The sequence below is a fragment of the Enoplosus armatus genome, chromosome 10, assembly GCF_043641665.1.
Source record: "Enoplosus armatus isolate fEnoArm2 chromosome 10, fEnoArm2.hap1, whole genome shotgun sequence".
Classification (NCBI taxonomy): Eukaryota; Metazoa; Chordata; class Actinopteri; order Centrarchiformes; family Enoplosidae; genus Enoplosus; species Enoplosus armatus.
In genome coordinates, this window is record NC_092189.1 from 4,657,803 (window position 1) to 4,679,917 (window position 22,115).

Sequence of the window (22,115 nt, forward strand, 5' to 3'; positions counted from 1 at the left end):
GTCTGACTAATGAACCTGTTGGTTTTTATATTGGTCTGTTACATTTCATTGTATTTCTTTTCATGTGATTTTGACTGCATAGTGATTTACAGGTTATCTTAGTTTGCTTCACATTTTTGTGTTCTGACTTTATACACTGTTATATGCGTTTGGATTGCAACTCTTTTGTTGTTTTTAATTATCCTCTTTATCCTCGTTTTGCAAAAGTTCCATTAATAAAGAGACAATTTAACTGAAAGAGATCAATCTTGTTAAATAAGTATTTAAGCGTTTATGTTAAAAACAAAGTAGAATTGAATTAACAATGCATGAAATATGCATTGCTCTTGACTTCAGTCAATAAAATTGCCTCAACCTGTTTAACTGATGTAGTGCAGGTAATGGTTTGTGGGTTACATGTGAGTCAAATTGCTACTCAGTTATGCCACTTCCCATTTGTCAACTCCAGTTTATTTATAGACTGCTTTTAGCAGGCCAGTTTACCACAGAGTGCTTTACTAACCCTAACCCCTAACCCTAACCCTAACCCTCTTGTAGTGAATGAATTTCGCTTTAAGGACTGAGAATCACGTTGACATTAATGTTCCAATAACTGAGCAGGACTGTGTTATGTAAAAGCTAAATGGGGGCTTGTGATCAAACCTGAAAAAAAGCTCAAAATGTAAAGAGCATTCAATATTCCATTGAACAGAACTGTTTTCAGGCTAGCGTTTTTTCTTCTTCACAGGTCGAAGCGTTTCTTGTCGTTTGCTGATAGTTGTCTAGTCAAGAACCATCTGCACCGACCCACCACTGACGCCCTGCTGAGGCACGCTTTCATCCGAGATCTGGCTAATGAGAGACAAGTCCGCATCATGCTCAAAGATCACCTGGATCGAACCAGGAAGAAAAGGGAGAAAGGTGAGGAGAAATGGATGCAATAGATGTGCCAGCAACAGATGTGTGGAGGGCTAAAGAAAACGTGGCAGAGATAGATGGAAGGATGACTAGATGGACTCAAAGGCACAGTAGACGGATGAAAGCTCTGAAGAATAATGCAGTGTGTTATTATAGTTGCTGTTTTAGTTTTATTAGAACCAAACGCTGAACCGGGACCTGATTTGTTTCTCAGGTATTTCCTGAACTCTTTTATTCAAACTTCACAGCAGCAAAACTGACTCACTGGAATCAGTAATAGCTTAGTTCTTTTACTGACAGCTAAATTATTCTCCTTATGTAGGGTAGCTTGCAGTGATGATGATGATGATGATGCTAGTGAATTTCATCCTGCTATTATTGGCTACTTCTTGCCATGCGGGGTAAGAAGGTAACTCTGTGTAAGGAGAGACTCGAGCATGGTTTTCATTTGAACAAAAGTCATTAACACATATAAGCAGACGTTCACCAAAGTGGACACGTTTTCAAATAAAGACTTCTTTTTTTTTTTATAAAGACACAAAAACCCACAGGACACACCGTTTGACTCTATGAAACACGGAGACAGTGCAGGAAACCTGTCCTGATGTGACACCCAGCTCTTCTAGATTGAGGTCATCATGTCTGTCCCACATTGTTAGAATTACTTAGGTGTCTGAGGGGTGAGACAGGGACAGTCAAGGAATTTGATACATTCTTTGGATAACTAACGGAAAAGTAATGAGAAAGTTTTACAGACAGGCCACTTTCAGAGCAGATTTTCCATTATGTTTCACAAATTCACTACATTCGGCAGGTTTCAGGCCACTTGTAGTGGAATGAGAACGACCAACACACTTTAGCTGAGAGAGTGCACCAGCTGCACTGATGGCACAGCAGCTGCTTTGCTCAGGCTGTCAAAAACACTGCATTTCCTCTTATTTATAGCATGCTGTGTATGGAAATGTTTCATTAGGTTGCCAGTGTTACCCACAATTTACAGTTCTTCTGGATATATTACACTTTGCTGTATCTTTATTTATTTTGCTGAAGTAAACCCATACTTTATAACACCTAAACCTGTCCACTGCTACTGCAATGCACTGAAACCACTGTTGAAACCACTATTAATATATGCACATGATCACACCTCCAAAATACAGTTCAAACACTACTACTGGTTGGGCAAAAGTTTTCCCCAGCCGATAAAGCTTTTGAATTTGAGTTTGAACTCTACCAGTTATGCCAGATATTTAAATTGACTTGAATACGAAGAGAAGTGAGGAAGGGCGACAGTGAGACGGCCAGACAAAATGAACAAAAGAGCGAAAGAGGGAGAATGTTGGGTCGGGCCAAAAGGCTGTGCACGGCTGACCTTTCCTTTCCTTTTCTACAGGAGTCAGTCGGGACAATGTTTTACACAACAGACAGACACAGAAACGGAGAGGGAGGAAGAAGAGAGAAAGAGGGAGGGATGTAGAGACAAAGAAACAAGAGACATATTTGGAATATGGGTTGCATGTGCTGAATACGCGATGGCAGTCTGTGAGAAAAAGAGGTTCGGGGAGGGGAAGAGAAGACAAAGATATTTATGACTTTGCTCTTCTTTTGTTTTCACGTGGATATTCAAGCAGTGGAAGAAACCCATGTATTGTCCATTAGCTTTATTCATCTTCATTTGGGAAACTGAAAGACAGGCAGGGAGGCGGGGGGGCGAGAGACAGAAAGAGACAGCGGTAACAACAGAGAGAGAGAGAGAGAGAGAGAGACACACACACACAGAAACAGAGCAAAGAGAGAGAAGCTGAGAGGGGAAGGAAGGAGGAAACAGAATGGCCATCTGGTTCTAATCTTCTGTTAGCTTATAAAAACACACTAATGACTGGTAGACTTTCTGCATGCTGCACGTGCTGTGTGTGCGTGTGTGTTCATGTAATGTGTTAAAGACCAGATTTGTGTGTGATTTTTGGTGTGTGTGTGTGTGTGTGTGTGTGTGTGCCCCAATGCCCCTCCAGAGTAATGAAATGCTGGTAGTCTAAGTGCGTGTGGAGAAAAAGTCACTGCTGCACAATAAAAAAAGAAAAATCAATGCTCCGGACATGATGCAAAAAGGATGTGTCATTTTCAGCATACCCAAGAGTGTCGTTTGGACAAAGATGGTCTATGTTTTGGAAGATGAGTCACTCAAAAAAAAAAAAAAAAGAAAAAACGCCCCCTTCTCGGTCAGTAAAAGTAGGCATTAACCCTCAAATTGCTCTTCTCCCCTGCAGCTTTAATTCAATTTAATTTAATTAATTTAATTAATGTAATTAAATTTAATGAAATTAAAGACCCGTGAGCCAAAACTTTCAAACATGACATCACAGCAACAGAGCAGAGATTCCCTCCGTCCATTGCAGAAGTAGAAATTTGTCTGTCGTCCTCCTCTTTTCTGTTTTGAACAAACACACCTGTGTTGCGTGACCTTCCAGCGTGTTAATGGCGACATATGGCGCGTCAAGGAAATGTTCAAGCTAGCCGAGCCACTCTCACACCATATGTCGGCCAAATGTTGTTATGCTAAGCTGGCTGGCCCGTCTTCCTGGCCTTTGGACAACAAGCCCTGCTGGAACAGTGTTGGGCTGTGCAGTGATTTTTGGTGTGGTGGTCCTGAGACTCAGAAAGACAATTTTCCAATCCACAATTCAAACTCCTAGAAACATTTAAAAACAGTTGTACCAAGATGATACTTCCATAACATCGATGTGTGTGAGCAGTCAGCCAGCTTTTCCCATGTGTTCTGGGTCCAGTGGAGGGAGGTGCATGAAAAAAGTCTTTTGGTGAATGCACTGGGTCAGGATTGAGATGATTCAGCATTGCAGTTCTAAAGCCATGGTATAACAACTCTGTCCCACATGTCTCCCACTAAAAGAGACTCTCATTTACTTTCTTGTTGCCCAACTTTTGCCCACACTATACTTTTGTGTGGCTTTGATAATGACAAAATTGCTGCTGGCAGTAGACGATGAAGGAGCGAGACGGCAGGCATGGAGGAATTTTTAATGAAAGAGACAAAGTGCTGCGCGCCAGAGAAGAATACCCACACCAGTGCAAACACATCAGAAGCCTCCACTCCAAGCACCGCCCATTACCATACCTCATTTCTGACTAACACTGAATGCATCATTTTACATGTGGAGAAACTGCGAGGTTCACACACCAGAGTGAAGTGGGACACATTCCACAAGTGCTCTGCAGCTGGTGGATGTATGCTGCCGCTCACATATTTAGATCCACCGTGATGTAGTTAGGGCTTCATTATCAATTCATCCTTGGATTATTTTCACAATGAATCGATTAATCAAGCAGTCTGTAAAACATTAGAAAATAGTGAAAAGCGCCTGTCATTACTTCCCAGAGTCCAATGTAGACGTAATGTCGTCTAATGTCTTGTTTTGTCTGACCAATCCAAACCCCGAAGATGTATGTCTTTTCCTTCTAGCTCATTAAAAATTCCAGAATCTCTGGATATGAAAATTTAGTTCATTTCTAACGTTTTCCTGCTGGACACAAGATGTCTCCTACTTCACTGGAAAGTCCATTTTCACTGTAAGTGCACTGGTGGCTTCAGGTTTCTACATCACTCTTGTATAAGTTGCAAATTGGACCAGGATTGGCTTCCAAACTACTTGAGATGCCCCTTAAAATCAGATTTTCAACAAGCCCGAGAACGAGAAACTCTCCACTCAGCAGATGAATGTGAAAACACCCTTCTAGCATGAAACTCTGCACGTGTGTCATTCTGTAAAGTGAAGCTCAAACATCCAACTACAACAAGAAGAGAAACATATTTTTGAGTGAAGGGGGACTTAAATGAGTGCTATTCTTTCTTTCTCTCAGAGGGTCCAGAGTACGAGTACAGTGGCAGTGAAGAAGAGGAGGACGAGGTGACCGAGGAGGAAGGAGAACCCAGGTAAAAGCCTTTTTGCACTAGGCGTGAATGTTGTGAGAGAAATTGATCTCAGGGTGTGTAATTCAGAACCACAGCAGTTGCTGCAGACGTCCATATGCAGGAAGGATACAGCATCACATATACGCAGCTAATGATTCCAGGTGGATACGCTAACATCGCCTAAATGAGTTTTGAAAAATGTATCATCACTATCATTATCAGCGCTTATCGGGAGATTAACACTCATGTCATTATTGGCTCTCAAGTGCTCCTCACGTACACTGCTAATGAATCACTGCAGGGCATGCATGTGTCGGTATGTCCGAGGACAGATGCACTAGCCTCTCTGTTGCCGTCCCTGGACGTCAAACGGCAGATGGCACTAGGACCTGAGCACTTTCTCCTAGGATGAGCTTCGAGTGTGTGTGTGTAAATGTGTGTATATGTGTCCATGACCATCTCATTGGTGAATTAACAGCTAACAGTTTTAGCATGTTTCTCTTCATCCTCAAGTGTACGTCATTGCATAACAGTCGCTGTTAGCATCATGCTTTCCTCTCTTTCAGCTCCATAGTGAACGTTCCCGGCGAGTGGACGTTAAGACGGGAGTTTCTTCGTTTACAGACAGAGGATCGTGAAGGGGGCAGAGAGGGAGGCCATGGAGGAGGTGGGGGCCAACAAAGGCAACAGGTAGGTTTCCAGTTCACCTGCAGCCTTTCACACATTCATCCATGTTGTGGTCATGAACACAGTAAATTACAATGATGCCATCAGTACTCGCTTACTACAAAATGTAGTACATGGAATTTGGTCCAGTGTGTGTAATCACTGTGTCTGCGTTAGTAGGCCGTCCTACCCTGGGTCAAAGTCAAACATGATTCAGTTTTGGTTTTAATGCCACATATTTAACCTTTCCATCAGGGACTTCAGTGTGAAAAGCTTACCGTGTCATTTTCCTCATTTTATTCTAACTCCGATCATGTGATCATTTCTGTCTAGGCATTACAGCAGCACCGGCAGCAGCTGGCGGAGCAGGAGCGATACAAGCAGCAGTTACTGGCTGACAGACAGAAGAGGATCCAGCAGCAACATGAGCAACGGCAGAAGTTAGAGGATGTGAGTACGGCTTGTGCACTTTTTTTTTTTTTCCTTTATTCCTTTCATTTCAGAGGAAGAGAAAATCAGTTGAAATCCGCCAGCTTTTATCAACTTCACAAGAAGCACTTCAGTGTCACCTTCCACCTGCTGAGTCACATCCTCACTCCGCCCACCCCAACTGCTCTCACAGAGGCTTCGACCTCTGTGATCCCACAATAACCTGCAACTGTGTTGATGATCTAAGACCTGTAGTTTTATTGCAGGTTGTGCTTCTTAAGAATGTCAGCCCAATGCCTGTAAATAGAAAATTCATATATTGCTACCAAGTAAACAAAAAGTTCATGTTAATGTAGATGTTGTCGGCTCTGCTGTTAACGGCACTTTGCTTGCTGTTTCCAGCAGCAGAGGCGGCAGCTGTCAGACTGCGCCTTTCAGTGGGCGGAGCTTCAGGAGGTCTTGCTTGGGGAGGAGTCTGATCTCCATGACAACAGAATCTTTCTGGATGAGAGAAACAGGAGGAGCGACAGGAGACAGGTAAAGATGAACTTCTGTCCTCGTCACAAGAAGTGTAACGATCGTCACCTTGTTGGTCTGTGCTTGTTTTTTAATATTATGGTAGGTGCTCGTTTTTCTCCTGAGTACCGTTCGTGGCTCAACCTGCCCTCCAGAGATTTCTTTTTTTTTTTTTACAATGTACTTGGGCATTAAGAGAAGCTGAGAAATGTGCATATACTTTAAGCCAGAACAACGGCTGGGCTGTAGGAATGGTGCTTCTGATTGGCCCGTCAGTCAATCTCAGTCCCACACTTTGCAAAACCTCGACAACTATTGGATGGGATGTCATGAAATGGATTTCTGGTGCTCTGAGGACAAATACTTCGGTCGGTGATCCCTGACATTTTGTCTAGTACCATCAGTACGTCATAATCTCCAGGAATATGCTTGAATTTGAATACATTCCCTAAAAGGGCGACCATCAGAATGGAAATATTTGGTTTAATAATTGATTTTGATGAGAGCAGTAAGAGTGAACCAAGACACTAAAGTTGCTGTCAAAATAGTAATTTCAAAATATGTGTAAGTGCAGCTTTAAGATGTTAAGTTACTTCTTTCTGATATTTCTCCACTGGAGATCGTGTTCTATGTCCTTAACCTTTGCTCCTTAAACGCCTTATAAAAGCTGACATGAGAATTAAAGCAGTATGTTAAGTGTGAATGACATGTATGAATGTATGAACGTGTTATAATCTGACCTTTGTGCCACAGCTCTCCTGGCCTGTCACACCTTGGATACAATTGAATCAAACAGTCTCAGGTCTACATTGTTAGGGACGTGTAGTCTGTCAGTATTTACCAAAAACCCAAAGTTACCTGTCAAAAGGAATACCTTGTGGCAGGTGAGTGTGTGGAACGCTTGGGCTGTGTGTCCCGTGTATGTGTGTTGGGCTCCATGAATGTTTGATGCTGCAGCAAGTTAACACATGAACTTGTTTTGCTCAGAAAATCTGTGAGCTCGAGGTGCGTTTGATGCTCGCTGCGCTGATGTAGCGGGTTGCACCCGTCAGCCTCTGTCGCCCCGGTGATAAAAACATTCTCTCCTCGACACGGCGGCCCCAGAAGAGAGTATTTTAAGGGCAGATCTGTACATTTTATAATCATGAACTGTAGAAAGAAAAACTTTATGAGATGGAAAGTGACCTTTTGGACACATTTCCATCAACTTTAATCTCATCATAATACAAGAAACAGGAGCCTTCTTCTCATTTTTTTAGACGTTTCACATCAAACAGGGCTGGCAGTATGCAGGTGCTGATTGAATCAAATGTTGAGGAGTTACATTTATATGAAAGAGGGGGTCCATATATATATATATATATATATATATATATATATATATATATATATATATATATAGAAATCATCATGTCAGAGCACTTTTTTTGTTTTGCTTCTGATCTGCAGTTTCCTGTTTGAAGAGCTTCAATGAAGTTGCTATAAAAAGATATTTTACCTTGTTAAAACTTAATTTATAACATCATACAGATCTGTGGGAAATGAAAAATCTCTCTTTGAGGAAGTGTTACAGAGCAAAAGTGCACCCATGACGCTGTGTGTGTGTGTGTGTGTGTGTGTGTGTGTGTGTGTGTGTGTGTGTGTGTGTGTCTGTCTTTGCCATGTTTTAAACAAAGACACATACTGTAGCTCTTTCTACTATTTCAGATCCATTTTTGAGTCATTAATTTTAACACGCGCTTAATGAATCTATCCCACACACCAGTGAGTTTCAATAGGTGTATATTAACACCAAGGAGCAGCTTAGCGACTGTGGTTTCTCCATGTAGATGACGCTGTATTTCAATGCTATTAATATCTGTCTCGTTTTATTATATGTCTATTTGGTCTGCTTGTGTGTGTGGCAGAGAGCTATCTGCACGTGTTAGAATCTGATTACACAGATTGCCTCGAAGTCATTAAGTTCAGCATGCTTAATGGATCTATCTGATGCTTCGTTAAGTTTTAATGCATGTGCATTGAATTATGTGGCAGGTCCAGCGAGTGTGTGTGATGTGATGTCTTGTATTTTGTCAGATGAAGAACTTGCCTTGGTGCAGCGCTTCCAGTCATTTCACACTTTGATTGATTTGGCCGCATCACATAATTATATATTGTATTTCGGTGGCGCGTCGGTGGCTTGTAGATTAGAGAAGCCACAGTAGCCATGTGCAGGGTTTGAGTCGCCACACTGCTCGAGGAAAGCGAATGAACAAGGGAGCAATTATACAACTGTTGGGGGGGAAAAGAACCCTCCCTTATCTGCTTTGTTATCGCTTGACAAAGTGGGCAGTGTGATTTGCCTTTAACAACCTGTCACCTCAGTGCATGCTGGGAGACGCTCCTGCCCCCTGCGACCCTGAACAAGATACGTGGGTATAGAAAATTGATGGTTGGTAATGTGACTCACTAGAGCTGCTATCAGTCACAGCACTGTAACTACTGTTAACCGACAACTGCGCAGCAGGTGCATGTTTCTATCGTTACTGTTAGCTTCAGTACAGTGTTACAGTTGTACTCATACAACTACCCAACATCCCATTCTCTGCTTCTTCGTTATTATAAAATGAAGACTCAGGTGACCCCTTTTCCTCCATGAGGTTGACGTTTTATTTTTTTTTTGTTAAATGTCTCGCCTTCTATTTGATGGATACCCCTGAAATTTGGTACAGATATTCATTGTTCCCAGAAGATGTACCCTACTGACTCTGATGATCCCCTAACATTTCCTCTAGTGTTACCATGGTTGTCATTGTTGGTTTGGAGTGTAAAGTCTCATACAATTGCCATGAAGTTAGGTACAGATAATAGCTTTGTTTGTGGGGATCATTATTAATAACAACAAATAAGCGGTCAACAACAGTTCTCTTAAAATACATGCATTGCTCCAAACATTGAAGGAAACATGACTTTTTTGCAAATCACACCTGCAGCACAGATGGACCACCAACTCTCTACCTTCGTGCAAAGGGGGGTTTGTGATATGTTTGATCACCGGTGCATGTTTGTTGGTTTCGTGCTAGCTCATCTGAAATACGTAGATGGTCTCACTGTGCAACACTTACATGAGGTGGCTGATGCCACTGTCATTGTCGTTCTCGTTTGTACTAGTTACTAGATACTGCCTTGGATTATGGCTGAAAGGGCACTTTAGTTTGTTATCAAATGTACAAACTTGTACAAACAAAAGTTCTGTCATCCAGTTAAGCTGCCGTTTCAGCTTAAGGTCTGTTGAACGTGACCCTTCGGATCCAGAGCCGAACAAACACAGTCTAAGGGCAACGGAGCTACCACTGCAAATGTTTAAAATTTATTAGATTTAATTAAACATCGTCAATGTAAAAATATCAAGTTTGGACAATTTGGACGTACGAGGATTTTCCAGGAGAAATTCAAAAAGAGGTCATAATGAAATATTCAGAGTTGAGGGCGTTGGCTAAAAGCTCCATGCCATCTTGCACACTCTGAATATTTTAGTTCCCACCTCTCTGCTCAAGACCTTAGTATACCCAAATTAAAGTCAGCCTGTGTGTGTGTGTGTGTGTGTGTGTGTGTGTGTGGTGTCAGTGTATTGCTATTCTCGTGAGGACTGTACAAGAATACAATGATAAGGAATTAGAGGACTTTAGAGGCTGAATGAAGATGAAATGTAGTTGTTAGGGTTAAACAAAAAGTAATCATAGTCATGAAACATACTGCCAGATATCTTAATACATCTGTTTGTGTGTGTGTGTGTGTGTGTGTGTGTGTGTGTGTGTGTGTGTGTGCGCGTGTGCGTGTGTGGTGTGCATGTATGTGTGTGTGTGTCTTCAACAGGACCAGGCAGGCAGACAGCGGAGTGCCGATGTGTCAGTAAGGCCTCTGGGCTCCACAGCAGAGCAGGTAACAAACCTTCACTCTATATTTCTTTTACGTGCTTGTCATCCAGTCCTCAATTTTTCATACGAGTGGAATTTCTCTTGAAATATTCTGAACGCGGTCTGATTCTTAATGCTGTTGGCGGTTTTGGTCCGTGACGACACATTGTGTGGGAGCTTTCGCGATGTGTTAGGTGGGTTTGTGTGTGTGCCAACTGCTAACCTTTGAGGAGGACTTTTTCTCTGTCTGTCCGTCTGCGTTTCTCTCTGTGATTGTCTCCTCTTTTATTTGTTTCTTTCTTTCTCTTCTTCATGTCTTCCAGCGGTTGTGTTTTCATAATTCCCCATTCACGCTTGTGATGGAAACAATATTATATATGGTCGCATTCTCAGTTGTGAGAATGTGCTGCTTTTCTTATGAGTTGGACATTTTATTATTGAATTATTATTATTTTATTTTGTTATGTATTTTATTATTATTCTCTGACATTTTATAGATCAAACGATGAATCGATTCATTGTAGAAAATAACCGGTAGCTTTATTGATAAAGAAAATAATCGTTGGTTGCTGCCCTAAAAAGGTGTGGTGACTTCTGAAGTACGAGAATATTATTTTGGAATGCTGAAGAGAGAATTCGCTTTGATCCAAAGACTCAAACCCAAGAGGAATTGCTTGTGTAAGACAAAGACAGACAGACAGAGAAGAGACTAGTTTACTGGTGTTGTCTGTGTCAGTGACCTCTAATAAGATGAAAGAAATTGAGTAGATGAAGAGAAAAGGACTCTACAATAGAGTAGGGAAGAGAACAAAAAGGGAAAAGCTAAACAAGTTGTCTCTGAGTGTCTTGATACTGAATATGTGTTCAAATGAAAGATGGGTTCATGCTCTGGATGCCCGACACCCCTGGTGGTTCTGGGGAAGTTCATCATTTTGAAGTCCTCCATAAAGGATTGGAGGTTTTAATTCTGTACTTGCCTGGGACTCCAGTAAGGATCCAGAGAGGCAACAGTGACATACACTGAACTGCACCAGTAGTGTCAGATCTTGACAAGCTTTTAAGCCAATGTTTATCACAGCATGCCATCACTTTTGTTTTAAAGCCTTCCCTCTCTCCCCCTCTCCTTCTGTCTCTGCTGATCCCAGCACGCCTTCTCTCTCTCTCTCCTTCCCTCACACGTTTCCCCTCTTCATCCCTCCCTCCGCGGTTCACAGCGTGCGACCCCTTTCATTTCTAGCATCTCTCTTCCCACTTGTCTCTCAGTTTTTCCTTCCAAAATGTTACTATCTAATCTCAGTAGGGGTTTCAGATGTACAAATTCACCCAAGATTTCTCTTTTCGTTTTTCACTGTCACTTCTCTATTTCTCAAACACTCGCTCTTCTTCTCAGGCGGTCCTCCCCGAGTCCCTCACCTACCTGTTCTTGCTTTCGGTCTCACCTGTCTTCTGTCATGTTTGTTATGATTCTGACGTAAAATGAGACCTTGATTTTTTTACTCCATAGCCTGTAGACACATACAATTAAAGAGATGGAGAAGGGTTAGGTGTTGGGACATTTTCATAGCTCCGGCCCCCTGCGACCACACACGGATGGATACTTGAATGTATTTTGTGTAACTGTCACAATCACAAACACACTGTCGGGAATTTATTTTAAGATTATTTGGCTGTAGAATTTCCATCTCTAATATGCAATAATTCTAGTCAAATACTGTAACTTTACATAGATGTTGCATCTTCTTTGGTGGGTTTTGTTGCCATTTAGCATGTATGTCTCATTTTATAGGCTACTCCCCCACCTGATTGGCTGGTAGTTTGAACCTGGGTCAGTTTGGCTCAGCAGAAAAAGACAAAGACAACAAATCTTAACTGCTAATATAGATACATTAAACAGCTTTATTACAGGACACTGTAAACAAACGTTATAGAATCAGATGGACTCATTTGATTCCATATTATTTATCCCTCTTTTTGTCACCATCTCTCACTCATTCTTACTCAATATTTTCATTCAAGTCACCATTCTTTAGCAGTAATTTGGATGGTAAATTGCAGATAACTGCCATGGAGTGTTTTGTAATATTGTTGTGAAAATAGGCCTTGTTCCCAGGGACCAAGAACGCTGATGTGTTACCATGGCTGCAATACTGATGTTAGTTGAACAGGGTTAGTTAGGTATGCTGAGGATTAGGACTGGGTGTCATTCTCATTCTCAAGAAACAGCATTCACTCTCATCTCATCTAGTCGGCATGTGACCCTGAAAGCACCTTTAAGGGTTACTATGTGTGTGCGTGAGTGTGTGTGCTTCCTGGATGTCTGCAGACATATAGTGCAAGCTTTTATGTTTATTTTTATGCTAGCCTCAGCGCAAATCAAACCTAAACTGCTACTTTTTTACTTTATATTCATCTTCGCCGGTCTGTTTAGACAAACCTTGAGCTCAGTCTAGGTGCTGATCTAATAAACTTCAGCTAATTTTATGACTAATGTAACACAAGTGCAACCTCTACGAAACAATCTGTCATCCTTGTTTTTATTCATCCTCCTGGCATTATAATATGGCTACTGGTTGTGTTTAAAAAAAGAGGTTTTAAGACAGCCATAACCCTAAGACAATCAGGGTTGTGAGATGTAGACAACAGTAGTGGTTCTTTATTTGTGCTTTTATTGCATTTCCTCTGGAGAAAGTTGTGCTTGCAAATCAGATTCTCAAGCCAGAGAACCAGCTGCTGTCATGTGTCCAAGCTTCAATGCCAGCGCTGGACTGAATGCTGCTTTATGAATGTTTTCACATGTTGGTCTATGTTTTACACCAAAGAAGGGACTTGAATGCCTCTTTGAATGTGCGTCACAGCAAGCTTGACGATCCAGTTTATGCTTTATGAGTTCTTCATGCAACAGCCGTGGCTTGTCTTGTCAGTTTCTACAGAGCCTGGGAGTATCCATTTAGCACACTAGCATGTGCACGTGCACAACTTTGCCTTAATTTTTCATTGAAAATAGTGTGTGTACAAGTAATAATTTAATATGACGAAGGTGTCACACATGAACTTATATATCAAACCTCCAGTCTGCATATTCACCACACGACAGCCTCGACTCTCTGGAAGCTGAGATGCCATAATAACCTTGTGATTTGCATCTGAAGTCATTTTTCCCTCTGATGTAAAATTTGATTAGCGAATATTAGACCACTCTGCCGTATCAAAATCACAACCCAAGCAAGATATTTGAGAATCTTGTCATTCAACACAAAATATGCAGAATTGAATTTGATCGAATTAAGAAGATTCAGCTAATCCTGGCAAGAGGGGTGGAAAATGACACTCATGTTTTATAGTTTATAACGTGTCGTCGTGTTCGCATAAAACTAGCCAATAAGATTGAGGATGCAAATTCAAAGAGGAGCTTCTGAGACTGAGAGACCTTGTGTGAAAGCAGTTTGCATCATATGCCCCAGAAGCTGTAGAAAAACCTGTAAAAAGACTAATGACACCTCTCTGGATTAATACAGGTATTAGTGGCCTATTTTCTTGACTTTGCAAAGACAGGTCTCGAGGTTCCCTCTCAAATAGGTCTCATAGCATACAGTATGCATGTATCTTATTATATATAGACACTCCCAGGCTCCGTCAGTTTCTATGTATGCTTTTCATGTTTGCTACATAGAGAGTCGTGGCTCCAAACCAGCTGCTTCAGCACAAGGCCCAGCTCTCCCAGCCTCAGCTACAGCCGCAAGCCAAGCCCCAGCCTCTGGCTCAGCATCAGCAGCCGTCAGCGGGCAGGAGATCCCACCGCACCCTGCCCAAGGACCAAACCCAGCTCCTGTCGCTGCAGCACGACCACAGGCACAGGGAGAGAGAGAGGCAGAGGCAGAGAGAAAAGCCTGTGGCAGCTGTCCAGAAGCTAACGGCTAATAGTGGGAACACAGCTGCTGCTGCTGCTGCCGTTGCTGCCGCTGTTGCTGCTTCCTCGCCCAGCCGCCCCGCAGACAGCCAGCGCTCAGCGGTAAAACCCTGCCTTCCTCAGCTGTGTAGCACCCTTTATCACCTCTACATCCCACATCTGTCAGTCTGTCTCCCTGCCCCTCTTGCACCTTCCTCACTTTTATTGAGTTTAGTGTTTTTTTTTCTTTGTCATATTTGTTGTGTTTAGTCCCTCCTCCCAATCCTTTTCCCTACTTTTGGTCACTTAATCCCAATCACTCAATTGAACAGACCTCTTTTATCTTAAGGTCACAAAGGTCTGGAGAAAGTAAGCCGAATGTTAGTTAGAATATGGTAACAGTATGTAGAAAACATTTACCTGACTAACAACGCAGGGTTCCTATTTTTAGCATAGTAGCTAAACCACACAGGGAACTTGAACAGGAAACAGACCAAAGGTGCCATTTTGGTAAGAAAGCGTTTTCAAACAGCCAACAGTCAAAAGGCTGACTATGGTTTTCAAAAATCATGTTTTTATTATGTATTTATTTATTTATTACCGGACTTGCTCCAAAACCATGGTGAGTTCCTTTTTCGCGTCTTTCATATCCCCTGTAAAGTGTCCTAAAAGTTAAATCTTTTTATGCTGAGGATGTTCAGCAGCCAAGCTACAGTACATATGGAATTGGGAACTTCTAAGAAAAACACTGAGCTGTAATGTTTGCTTTTGTGACACCGACTGATAAGTGGCACTCTTCTCATGTCTGGGCCAGTATGTATAAAACGTCTACGAAATAGTCTTAAGAACGCCTCTAAACTAAAAAAGACTGTAGTTTAAAGTAGTTGAAAGTCATTTTTAACACCGTTTTTAAGTGTGATTCTTTAGTGCTGACTCCAAAGTGTTCCCACCCATCAGTTATTGCATCCAGCATTATACATGCCTCAATGTATCGCAGCATGCAAGAGGAACGCTTATATAGAACATTTTTAAAACTTTAAAAGTTTGTCAGCAGGTTTATATATATTTAGAATCAGTATAATTTGTCGCGTCTGTGTTTGTTAGTTATCCATCACCAGAATGGATGTATTTCACAGCTCAGCTAATATAATAATATATGCTCTTTTTATGATTGAGATAGATGTGTTTAATGGGAACATCACATAAACATGTGAGCATTGTATTCATGCTGAATCCATCATGATCTCATGTTGCATAGGTAGTGTGTGTGTTGGTATCAGTTATACATCAGTTTATATGTAAAGTGCATAAATGTGTATATGTGTAGTACAGTGGGGCAACTAATGTATGTGGGGGGAAAGGAATTGTTGATCTCAGACTGATTAAACGGAGGACTGAGTCAATCTTTATATGATTTCACACACACACACACACACACACACACACACACACGTCTTACACATGTTTTATGTTTTAGATGGACTTCCAAGATTCAAACCTAGCCAGGCTGCTTTTGGCTGCTGGTCTGCCCAGCCAGATGCACTCCAGGCTGGGCTCTGGGAGCAGCTCTAGTCCCTGTACTCCAGCCATGCAGAGAGCTCACCTCAACCAGGTATACACAATTATACCACGTCACACACGCCCACGTTTTCCTTTGAATGGGTTGTATCCTGCTCTCTTCTTCTCTGCACTATTTGATATTCCTTATATTTTAAGCACTGTCTCCATATAGTCTATTTTATTTGTTTCTTTTCCCTGCGTTGCTAATGTGTGTGAGGATGTTTTTCTTCTGCACATTTTCATTTTGAGTGTGAATGTGCAAATGTAATTTACAGTCCTAAATGAACCTTTTTATTTCCCAGAATGCCAATCTGCGCTCTAGTCGAGACGCCTCTCACAGCAGTTCCATGTCAGATATGGCCATCTCCCCTTTGTCCCCATTTTGCCCCCTGTCCCCAACTGATGATGTCTTCTGGGACTCCGTCACAACGCCACCAAAGGTGAGCAACAACCGTCCTGTTCGCTGCTGGATGAAACATTACAGGCCAGCAGGTTAGAGGACTTGCATAAATGAGGGAAAAAATTTATGTTTATTTTGTTTTCCTGGCTGCCATCGAAAGAGGAAGTTGTCGTTATTGTCGTGCCAGGCGCAGGATGTAGCCTGCATCACATGAGTTTTGGCGTAATGTGTTTGTGTATGCTAAGCATCCTGTATTCTGGTCATACCAAGCTAAGGAAGTGGTGCACACAGCACGAGGTTGGCACACTGTAGGTGTGTGTGGATGTGTCTTGGAGAAAGTGTGTGTGTTGTGCTTTACCTCAAGGCTTGTTATGAAGTGCCCCTAACTAAAAACATCTCTGTGATGAACACAGTGGACTCACTCAAAAACACGTGATTCACTCATCACTGCACCCCCGCTCGGTGTTTTACCAACAGAATATGCTGTTAGGTGTATTTACTAACAGAACACCATATGGAGTTAATAGAACAACTAATAACTACTACAGAGAGAGGAGGGGAGCCCAATAAAGCTGTCTGTTTGCTGTGTTATGTTGTTGAAGTAACAGGAGGCCATATGGAGTCTGTAGAGCAGTTAATAACTCACTGCTCTCTCCTGTGATTGCAGTGTGGTGACTGCTTTGAAACACTGGGGCGGCTTTCAACTGTTCACTTTTGGGGACCTACACCACAACAGAGTGTGACAGTAACGTGCTTCATGTGTGTGTGTGCCGCAATAGTAGACAGGGAACAACAGACTCCGAGCTCGGCATGGGTGTGTGTGTTCATGGGAGCCAGATGCAGGATGTGGGCAACTTGTCAGTAGGATGATAGGTAGTCCCACAGCTCACTTCCTGCTCTGCTGGGTGTGTCTTCCTCTCTGTAACTGGGTCATGTGACCCCAGGAGATGAGAGGTCAGAAAGTCACCAGCTGGCTGGTAGGACTGAGAGTTTGAGAAGAATGAAGTGTTCAAAAGACAGTGCTTTGCAGCCCTTACATAGATCGATTTGGTATTGATTTCACAATGCTGTTCTTGTCATATTGTGAATGCAACAGTGTTGAAAAAGGTTAAGAAATATCCCTGACTCAGATGGTATTTCCACACCGTGTGTGAGATTTGGACATGGCTTTTGGGGGGTGTAAAGGAGCAACACTGAAATGTTAAGAAATAGCAAATGGTCTCATTAGATTCTCAGTAATAAATATCTCCAGTGGCTTATTAAAGGTTTTATTGCACTCTGCTCTGCAGCCTTTCAGGCACTGTAGACGTTGTTGTACATAAAGGTTTCATAACCACAGAAACCTTCCTATAATTAGCTGAAACGCTGCTTGGCTAGACGTGAGATCCTTGTAAAGAGACCTCTCAAACTTATGAAAAGTGAAACAAGCAATCAGGACCACCATCTTTGTGCATTCACTAACCGTGTGTTTCTATCAACTCTGTTCAATAGATTTTTCTTCTCCTCCCTCTGTCTTGTGTAAATTCCAGGTCCCAGAACGCACCACCTCCAAGTTCTACTGTCGAGAGCTGGTGATGGGCCACAAGAGGGCCGCTTCAAGGTAGACCACAGCTACACTGTACGCACACCAAACACACAAACAACACAGGAAGATACACAGAGAGTTGTCTATTAAGGTCGACTCATATTGTGTATTTTCTTTACTCACCTACAAAGTAGAGTTATAACCGTGAGGTGTTTCTTGACTTTGGGAGTACCCACAGGCTAGCTTAGCTGTAGGTATCAGGCGAGCAGATTGCCCTGGGCAGAAAATGTGTGGGCATTGCTGAGCAGCAGGAAGATACAATGCTTCTGTGTGTCCTTAACTTGGAAACAAGAGAAGCCCAGTTAACTTAAAATGCGTCTTAAATAGCATGTGAATTTACAGTCTTTATTTGTAACCTTTGGTATTGTAACCACGCTATGAGGAGGGTAGGTCTTTACCACAGTTATCCTTTCAGCTGGAGGGAACCTTATTTATTGTGAGGGTTTATATCATACCTCAATTCAGCACACACTATTAGAGAACAATTGGTCTTGGGTAGATCAGAGCGAGTTTAGCTTGGATAAATTATTTTTGATTAGATGAGACTAATGGTGAGGAGATTGGATCGTTGCAGTGGCTGGCAGCGTGAAGGATGTACTCAAGATGAGAACATATAGAAGAAGTGTATAATGTTTGATCGCCGTTCCCTCTCCCATGTGTGTCACTCCGTATGTGGGTCTCTTTCTCCATCTAGTGGCAGCCCAGTGTCTGTAGCAGATAAGAGTGGAAGATCTGGGTCTCACGGAGTCTCCTCTACCAGCAGCAACCACCCAGGTCTGTGCCACCTTGAAGCTTGGTCACATGCTGTTGTAGGAATGATGAGTAGGGAAAAATGAACCCCCAAAAAGTACAGCTTCTTAAACTCCAGTCATACAGTCGTCTCTGGTGGCTTCAAGTTGCAGTTTGGCTCTCAGGATTAGAGGCTTATTTCTCTGTTTGGGTTCCTACATGACAAGAATTAGAGACTACATCGTCTTGACCTCAGAATTGAAGTCTTTACATGAATGAATGACAGTAGCCCAAGCATATACAGCCTTCTTTCTATCATAAGAGATCCAAAGTGTAAAAGTAACAATGCAAATGTTATTTTTGTGATGATTCATATTTGACCAAAAATAACCACTGTTGCTGTCTGCTACAGTTTTTGTTCAAGCTCAGCCCTTGTTTTCACACAGATGTGGCACTGGAGTGAACTTGTTCTGTGAATGTGTGTGTGTGTGTGTGTGTGTGTGTGTGTGTGAACCGTTATGTCATCACACATGCTCACACACCCCACACCCTGAACAATATCCTCATAAACAGACACATCAGATGCACGCAGCCACACCAAGCCCACTACAGACTCAACGTACAGTACATACGCTTACTGTAAAGCAGCGCACAACAAGAGTAATGAGTTCAAAGCTTGCCCCCTCTACCTGTGTGTCTAGAGAGAAAGAAACAAGTCGTCTGCTTTAAAGCTCTCTGTGTCGTCTGACGCCACTCTGTTAGCGACTGGGAGACATAGAGAGAGGAGAAGGCGACGGGGGGAGAATATGTTTAGTATTTCAAAGTTTCCCTCTGTGTGTCGTTGAGAGCAAAACAACTTTTGATGCCTCCCACTCTGTTTGGCTGCTGGCCTCGGCCTCCTTTGTTTGGAGCCACAGATCAGAGATTCTCCTAGAGACTCGCACGGCTTTACTGTGGTAAAAAGCTTTTTATCTGCTCATGATGTAACAGATAAAAAGCTGCTTTCCTCTTTGAACTATTTTGTTGTTGGGGGAATTATTTGTAGCATTAATATATATATATATACGTGTGTGTGTGTGTGTGTGTGCAGATATATACATATACATATATGTATATAATTTACAAATTGATTATGATACCTTGGTTTAAGACCATAAAAAACTGTAATAACGCAGTGGGTAGAGGGTGGTGCTAATGTTTGTCAGAATGAATGATGACTTTATGATAACCAAACTTCTCACAGGACTTCTCTCTGCTATTGCCAGAAACCCTTGGTATTTAGTGGAAGAACAGTGGCCTTCCTGTTTTGTGCCATGAAACAATCATTTTTGTCCTCTAAACCAGAGCAGAAGTGTGGTAATGGCAACAGAGACAATCATTCTGGTGCCATGTAGTGGCAACTTGATTCCCCAACACAGATCCATTACCATTTGTCAACACATTAAAGCTGCTCTAATCAATATTTTTACGTAAACAACGGCTCAAATGACTGTGAAAGGGGTCGTAGCCCATAACTACTGTACATTATTGTGCCGGGAAAGCTCTAAAAACCCACTGTACACTGCCTGCTCAGCACCAAACGGCCGACAGACAAAGCTAGCGACTCGCTTGTGAACATAGTGGAGCATTTAGCAGCATTTAGTTTGTGGAGAGCGAGAATATTGAGAGAGTGAATATTGGACTTGGCCAGACACTCGACTCCAAGTGCATGATGATGTTGCTCCGTGTCTGTTTGCTAACACATTTCACCATATCAACTTTATAAGGTGATAATATGTCAACATTCAGCTTGTTGCACTGCCCCAAGTTGCCAAAACATGGATTAATAAAAGATTAAATACTGTCAATACATTTAATTCAATTCTAAAGTGCTTTCTTATGACAATTGGATATTTGTGCAGTGGAGGGGATATGACACACAGTGTTGGCTTAATGATTAGCAGGTGGCTATAAAGTGATACACAGTGTTAGATCCCATGCGGAGACCGGCTAAGGCTGCCGCTTATTTGACAGTGGCCTCATTTGTCCACAGTAATTATACCTCTCACCACTACTGTTAATCTGGTCGGGGTTCAGTGGTTTGCCTAACACCACCCTGCTGCTAATTTCACACTGCAGAACTGCTGCTAATGTCAGTGTGCTTGATTTTGTGTGTGTGTGTGTGTGTGTGTGTATTGTAGGCTACTTCAAGCTGGAGAGCCCCCTTCTGCAGCACCGTCTTCAGCAGCACAGGAAGACACAAGACAACGTAACCAGTGGACATACACAAGTAAATAAAAGAGACGTTTTTCTTAACATTTTCACAGCTATGACACAGATTCTGACTCACGGTGTACACATGTAGACCTGCACGCACTATGAGGTGTGCGAGCAGGCACGACGGCAACGTTACCAGAAAACTCAGCTTGGCTAGATGGACAGTGATTAACAATGAGGAGCATCACTAAACAAAATTCCCCTTCTACATTATATTAAAGAATATTTCCTGTACTCTTTTTCATCTGTACATGAAAGTCTATCTTTGGTGCTCTTTCTGTCATCTTCTGACTCACCTGACCTCATTTACTCATGTGGTTCCTCACCTCTGCCACGCAGGCCGTAAGATCTGTTCTGGGCCGGCTCAACAAGGCCACAGAGTACTCCTCCTCCAGTGACGAGGTCGGCAGCAGCGATGACGAAGAGAGGAACAGGTGAGATGCACGTGGTCTGTGTAATGATTGCATTGTGCTTATCGGATTGTTCAAAACGTTCCTGAATTGAGCACGCCATGCATGTCACCCAGTCTTTCCCTTTAGTTAAAAAAAAAACAAAAAAACGGACAATCAGAGCGGCGTTGTGACAAAGAATCTGGACGTTCTCTCAGTGTTTCCAAACAACACAATTATGAAATGTGACATGCTGCAAGAAGTAATGCACCAATTGTGAAACCAATATGAGGAATCGGAGAGCATTTTGAGTAAAAACGCGCTCCGCTCACTCAGAATTCTGAGAAAGCCTGTATGTGGAAATGTCTCTGGTGACCGTCAAGGCTAAATTAAACCCAAAACAGATTTAAATGCAGGATTAAAGTCTCATGACTTTTAGGATTTAATGGACCATCTAAACCTTGAAAATCAAGCTTATTACTGTGATACATTTGTGTCTGCTTACGGCGGGGGTTATTATTATTGACATAAATGATGTCTCTTCAGGTGCCACTTTTGATCCCAGGGAGTTAATCAGCCTTATTTCCATCGCCATTGATCTCTTTTTCTTACTAATAAATTCAGCGCCTGCAGTCAGGCTCTGGTTTAAAATCTTGACCTGTCTGTGTGTCTCAAGGCCTGGCCTGTCCAACGGAAAGGGGAAATACTTCAGAGGAATACCTGATGGCATCGTACTGCAACCTCACCACAATCTTAACCAGGTACCCTACACACACACACACACACACACACACACACACAGCTCCCCTTTTTCTCCTCCAAACTCCTTTTTACATGTTCATGTTAAACAGCTAGAGGGTGCAACATCCATACTGTCAGAGGGAGATGAGGCATTCAAACCACCTTGATGACAAGTCAAAGCGTAGAGCCTCAGACGTGACATCATGTAATAGACACAAATCAGCAGCTCCCCCCTTT

General features: G+C 42.3%; 1 protein-coding gene across 1 annotated transcript in view; it reads left to right on the forward strand.

The window, feature by feature from the left end:
- LOC139291105 (mitogen-activated protein kinase kinase kinase kinase 4) overlaps positions 1 to 22,115 on the forward strand; it is a 53,227-nt gene that overhangs the window by 20,058 nt on the left and 11,054 nt on the right. The window contains exons 10-23 of the mRNA XM_070913027.1: positions 728 to 900; positions 4,774 to 4,846; positions 5,392 to 5,515; positions 5,825 to 5,941; positions 6,323 to 6,457; positions 10,292 to 10,357; positions 14,003 to 14,341; positions 15,696 to 15,830; positions 16,081 to 16,218; positions 17,708 to 17,778; positions 18,458 to 18,537; positions 20,673 to 20,761; positions 21,088 to 21,182; positions 21,814 to 21,898. Of these exons, the coding sequence (XP_070769128.1) occupies positions 728 to 900; positions 4,774 to 4,846; positions 5,392 to 5,515; positions 5,825 to 5,941; positions 6,323 to 6,457; positions 10,292 to 10,357; positions 14,003 to 14,341; positions 15,696 to 15,830; positions 16,081 to 16,218; positions 17,708 to 17,778; positions 18,458 to 18,537; positions 20,673 to 20,761; positions 21,088 to 21,182; positions 21,814 to 21,898 (1,720 nt within the window). The remainder of the gene's footprint in view (positions 1 to 727; positions 901 to 4,773; positions 4,847 to 5,391; positions 5,516 to 5,824; positions 5,942 to 6,322; positions 6,458 to 10,291; positions 10,358 to 14,002; positions 14,342 to 15,695; positions 15,831 to 16,080; positions 16,219 to 17,707; positions 17,779 to 18,457; positions 18,538 to 20,672; positions 20,762 to 21,087; positions 21,183 to 21,813; positions 21,899 to 22,115) is intronic.